Source organism: Drosophila melanogaster, chromosome 2R, assembly GCF_000001215.4.
Source record: "Drosophila melanogaster chromosome 2R".
Taxonomy (NCBI): domain Eukaryota; kingdom Metazoa; phylum Arthropoda; class Insecta; order Diptera; family Drosophilidae; genus Drosophila; species Drosophila melanogaster.
Window position 1 is genome coordinate 5,089,139 of NT_033778.4, and position 6,180 is coordinate 5,095,318.

Here is a 6,180-nt window from a genome sequence, read left to right on the forward strand (position 1 = left end):
ACATAATTCTGGGAGTTTTAAAATTGTTAAAAAATTCCAATTCACGTTTGATATGCTGTGCTGGATTAGGACATATTGCGTCCTCTCAAGATGTCACATCGGTATTTCTAATTTTTTGACATGTGCGTCAAAATATCGTCGTTGGTGGAATAGTAACATGAGAACGTTTTTTTTATTTAATTAACTTTTCGCTATTTATAAGTGAATTTCAAAAAATTTTAAAATTTCAAAAGCGCACATACATATGTAAAGAAAAGAAAGATCTAACTATCTATTTACGAGGGCTCAGAAAAGCATTTAGAATAAGCATCTAAATGATCCGTGTTGGCTTTCTGAGCTGAAGGCAATACCTTAACTTGTTGTTTGTAAACATGCGAACTTTGAAGACACATTTAAACTTAATTGCATATCAGCTGTGCTGCACTATCTCCGGTTACGTTCTCTCTCTCTCTCTCTCTCTTCCTAGTGCTCTCGCACCTTACCGTTCTGCTGTTTGCTCTGTAATTAAGTCGCTCATTAACATTCGCTTTCGTAACCTATGTATGCGCGATTCGATGCCAAGCTTAACCTAAAGAAATGAATTATAACCGTTCGAAATCTCTACTATAAAACGTGTATTCATTTCTTGAAAATATCTAAAAATTAATAGTAATAATAGCCACAATTTGACAAAACATTAAAACATTAAAAATCTACAACTTTTAGTATCATTTCTGAGAGACACTGCACTGGAAACCATTCGCAATATCGGATGACATTTACGCTAAAGAATTGGCAATATTACAAAACATTACAAACATTGGCAAACATTACCAATATTCTGTGGCTAAGGGCAATACAGAGTGGACTAGACTTCAAAAATTCAGTTCCAGTGTGTGAATCGATGGCATCGTTTCTGAAGCAGCGATGCAGGACGCTGGAGAATATGGAGTTCGCATAGGCAAGCTATGCGCCATGCATTCACAAGATGTAACAGATATGTAGTTAGATTTTACATAGATTGTATATAGATAGATCTTTCTTTTCTTAACATTTTTTGAATTTACCTAAATATAACGATAAAATATACATATGTAAGTTAAGACTATCACCCAGTATACAATCTGCCGAGAGAAATGCAAGAGCCTAAAGCTTTCAAGATAAGAGTGATGCCTTGACTTAAGATGTAGGGATAGCTTAAGAGATAATGATTGTGTGAGTTAGTTGATTTGCCTTGACTTAAGATGTTGGGATTGCTTAAGAGATAATGATTGTGTGAGTTAGTTAATTTCTGGATATTAATAATATTGAATACTCATTTAGCGCAGACCGCGCTTTTAAATGAAATTGTTAGCATTATATTTTTCATTCAAAGCATTTCATAATTTGTATGAAAACGTCCTAGTGTACCATTTTCCACCGTTCCCCCATCGCAGCTAAGTCATCGACGATAGCTTGACTCAATTATAAGTCGAATAAAATGTAATAATTTAGATTTTAATTGTCTTTTTTTTCTATACGCCGGTGAGTAAAATTATTTAGGTCCATTTCTGTTTGAATCAAAAATTAATGCCAATAAGGCATTGTTATGCCCGAAACACTACGTATACGTGCATATTTATCATGTATGTATATTATTAAGCAGTAATATACACGCTTACATACGTACATACATGCAATTGCATGAGAAACACTAAATTGTGGCATTCAGGGTCAAGATGATTGTCACAGTTCAGTTATTTTTAAAGTTTTTGCCGATTAGATCTATGGAATGATTTTTCATCAAGGCCGTTTTTAAGCTTTATCCAAATTCAGCCCAAGTTTATTGACCCATGTCGCCAATAACATTCTAACGCTCACAAACCAAACGAAACTGCCACTTCCACACTTTTGAAAATTGTTTTGATATTCTCTCGTTATTTCATTAGTGTTGTAAATTTCTATAGTGCTAAAAAACTTTGCTGTTGCCGAACAAGTCGATGGTTTGATTGGCAATGTTGCAAGTTGCGCAGTCTTGTTGAAACCAAATGTTTTCTAGACTATTCTCACGCACTTTTAAAAACAAAAATTCGTCGAGCATAGCTCGTTAGCATTTCCCATTGACGGCTCTATGATACCACCACCCCATAAACCGCACCAAATTGTGCATTTCTCTAGGTGCATCGATTGCTCATGGTATGCTTGTGGATTGGTGTCGGCCTATATGCGGCCGGTAAAATTGCTGATTGTGTTGAAGAATTCTCAGCGAAAACGATGGCCGGTTGGCTTCAGATCCTAAACCATCTGAATTTTGTGCGCTTTGAGACCCAAATCTTAGCGAAGATCCTTCACAATTTTGTTGGGCAAAGGTGTAACTCCTGCGCGCGGTGACGAATAGATGAGTTCCGTTCTTCTGTTACACTGGCCTCAACGGCCCCCATATGTATTTTCTACAGTGCGCACCCTGCGAAGTCTAGTCTGAATTGAAGGCCGATAATGAGCACCATTAAACTAGCGAAGCAAACGGTGTACAAATGACCACTGATTTTCGAAATAAAATTCAACGATTTGGTATCGCTGCTCAGCTATTATAGCTATTCATCAGCTAACATCAAAGGTAGCCCAACTGAACCCCATTGAAAAAAAAACCCCTTATAAAAAGGGTCGGATGTGGCTTTCTTCGGCAGTTACTAATAATTAAATTGTAAATACAAACACATGTATGATTCTTTGATATACAAATTTATACTTCTTTATATATTCTTTTGTATTTAGCGATTCAGCACGGATGGTGCTGAGTTCATGTTAAAAGGTGGAATGTTATCGCGGTGGAAGATGTGGTCTCCACAATACAAAATCTTGAGAAATCACCTTATAAATTTCAAGTCGGTGTCCACATATAAGAACATTTCTGGCGTCAATACCAAGCAGCCCAAATCTCCACGACAATTTGGTTGCATGCCACATGTAACTAAGAAAAGAAAATACAAGTATGAAGAGGGAAAGACATACCATGGCTTCCAATGCGAACGTGTGGAACACATTTCTGAATTTGAACTTACGTCCTATACTTTTCGATATGAGCGCACGGGTACAGAATTATGGCATATCGACCGAAATGATTCAAACAACGTATTTTCCATTAATTTTCGAACCACGCCCTTTGATTCTACTGGTCTACCTCATATTTTAGAGCATTTATCGTTGTGCGGTTCACAAAAATATCCTGTCAGGGACCCTTTCTTCAAAATGCTTAACCGCTCGGTAGCGACATTTATGAATGCAATGACTGGTCCAGATTATACTATTTATCCTTTTTCGACGATGAATGAGATAGATTTTAGGAATTTGCAACATATTTATTTAGATGCCGTATTCAGGTAAGATGTAAATAATTGACGATATCTCGTAATAATATCTTCCTTTCTAGACCAAACCTGGCGTATTTCGATTTTCTTCAAGAGGGCTGGAGGCTAGAAAACAAAGATATATTCGATAAACAATCGAAGCTTGTAATCAAAGGAGTTGTTTATAACGAAATGAAAGGTGCGTTTTCTGAAAACGCGCAGGTATTTAGTCAGAATTTACTCAATAATATTTTTCCTGATCACACATATCGACATGTGTCTGGCGGAAATCCATTGGAAATACCCAAGTTAGCATACAACGATTTAGTTGAATTCCACAAAAAATACTATCATCCAAGTAATGCTCGCATATATTCCTACGGATTATTTGATGCAAGTAAAACCCTCGCACTTCTCGACGAGGAGTATTTATCAGATCAAAGCTGGGTTGACAACTCTTACAGTTTAATACGTCAGCAAGAGCGTTGGACTCAGCCTCGTCTTGTACATATATCCAGTAGACTAGATAACATGGGTACAACAATTGATCGACAGAACCAAATTGCTATTGCACTGCTGATGTGTGATGCAACCAATATACAAGAAAGTTTTGAATTACACGTGCTATCTGAGGTACTTATTCGTGGGCCTAACTCCCCTTTTTACAAAAACCTTATAGAACCAAATTTTTCCGGTGGATACAATCAAACCACTGGATATTCATCGGATACTAAGGACACAACCTTCGTCGTTGGATTACAAGACCTTCGAGTTGAAGACTTCAAAAAATGCATTGAAATTTTTGACAAAACCATTATTAATTCTATGAATGACGGGTTTGATTCCCAGCATGTTGAAAGTGTTCTGCACAATCTTGAGTTGTCTTTAAAGCACCAGAATCCGAACTTCGGAAATACTTTGCTTTTTAATTCCACAGCATTATGGAATCATGATGGCGATGTAGTCAGTAATCTCCGCGTATCAGATATGATATCAGGGCTTCGGGAAAGCATAAGCCAGAATAAAAAATATTTCCAAGAGAAAATAGAGAAATATTTCGCCAATAACAATCATAGACTAACATTAACTATGTCACCTGATGAGGCATATGAGGATAAATTCAAACAGGCCGAGTTGGAGTTGGTAGAACAAAAAGTAAAACTTTTGGATGAAGTTAAGATTGAAAAAATATATGAGAGAGGATTAATATTGGATTCATATCAGAAGGCTGAGTCAAATACTGATCTTTTACCTTGTCTGACAATGAATGATGTAAGAGATCCACCAAAATGGCCTAAGCTATTCATACAAAATGTTCAAAATGTTCGGACCCAGATTTGCAAGGTTCCGACCAATGAAATTACTTATTTTAAGTGCATGTTTAATATAACAGGACTAAGTCATGAAGAAACTCAGCTTATGCCGCTTTTTTGCAATGTTATTAGTGCAATGGGCACCACAAACTATAATTATCGGGAGTTCGATAAGCACATCCTTTTAAAAACCGGTGGATTTGATTTTAAGTTACACTTAATTGAAGATGTTAGGGATTCAAAAAGTTACAGTCTAAGCGTAATGATAAACACACATGCACTTAATAACAATGTTCCAGAGATGTTTGCCTTGTGCCAAGAGTTGATTAAAAATGTTAGGTTTGATGACTCGGAGCGACTTAAAATGCTTATAGAAAATTATATATCATATATATCTGTGGGAGTGGCTAGTTCTGGTCATTTATATGCTATGTTGGGAGCAACATCACAAGTGTGTGATGCTGGTAAACTCAAATCGCTACTATATGGGGTAGATCATATAGACTTTATGAAAAATTTTGTACATTCTACAAGCACGGTAGATATATGTGATAAATTGTCGACAATTGCATCAAAAGTTTTTAACAAGGATAATATGCGTGGCGCCATTAACACAACACAATCTTATGAGCCATCGGCTATAAGTAATTACGAAAAATTTTTGGAGAGCCTGCCAACATTTGGGAAAACACAAACAAGTCGAAATATCCATTATTTGGACCCTAGCTGTCAACAATACGTGATGAACATACCAGTTAATTACTGTGCTAAAGCTTTGTTCACAGTCCCATATCTCCACCAAGACCATCCAACACTGCGAGTTTTGGCAAAATTGCTATCAGCCAAATATCTATTGCCTGTTATTCGCGAGAAGAATGGCGCTTACGGAGCTGGTGCGAAAATCAGCTCAGACGGGATTTTCAGTTTTTATAGTTATCGAGATCCAAATTCAACTAAAACGCTTAACGCTTTTGATGAAACTTATAAATGGTTACGTGCAAATCAAAATGTAATTGACCAACAGTCTCTTTTTGAGTCGAAGCTTGGTGTGTTGCAGCAATTAGACACTCCAATAGCACCTGGAAATATTGGCATCGATTATTTCCTTTATGAAGTGTCACAAGAGGATTTTGAGAGCTATCGCTCCCGAATGCTCTCTGTAACTATTGATGATCTGCAATGCGCTATAGAAAATTATTTTGGAAAAGAGTCCATGCATTATGGAAAATGCATTTTGGGTCCAGTCAATGCAAATTTGGAGCTTGAAACTAGTCACAAATGGATAATAAATAATTAACTAGTTGTAAATGTAATAAATTTATAAAATTCAATTTATTTTATTGGTTTATTTCTTTCATATATGTCCAAAGGACTTATGGGATTAATCAGGAAATTTAATATAAAAGAGATCCCTTGTTTTTTAATCATATACCTTTGAAAAAACGTTGATTTATATGCGCTAAGTGTCACATGTATCGTTTCATATATAGACTCTCGGGGTTTCCTAATACTTCCCATGACTAGTAAACGGTAACCTTTTCACCATTTCAGTCAGTCAAATT

At 36.2% G+C, this 6,180-nt stretch overlaps 1 protein-coding gene across 4 annotated transcripts, besides 2 other annotated features; it reads left to right on the forward strand.

The window, feature by feature from the left end:
- The first annotated feature begins 866 nt into the window (after positions 1-866).
- Positions 867-963: a mobile genetic element.
- Positions 964-1,442: 479 nt separating this feature from the next.
- Positions 1,443-5,952, forward strand: CG3107 (uncharacterized protein). Of its 4 annotated transcripts, none has more exons than NM_165416.2 (3): positions 1,443-1,604; positions 2,734-3,338; positions 3,389-5,952. In NM_165416.2, the coding sequence occupies exons 2-3, from the start codon at positions 2,761-2,763 to the stop codon at positions 5,913-5,915; spliced, it is 3,105 nt and encodes a 1,034-aa protein (NP_724396.1). In that variant the 5' UTR covers positions 1,443-1,604; positions 2,734-2,760; the 3' UTR covers positions 5,916-5,952. The 4 variants fall into 4 exon arrangements, with proteins under 4 accessions (NP_724396.1, NP_610156.1, NP_001286139.1 ...); NM_136312.2 differs by having other exon boundaries at positions 1,443-1,503; NM_001299210.1 differs by lacking the exon at positions 1,443-1,604 and adding an exon at positions 1,866-2,662.
- Positions 1,825-1,948: a mobile genetic element.
- Positions 5,953-6,180: the final 228 nt, after the last annotated feature.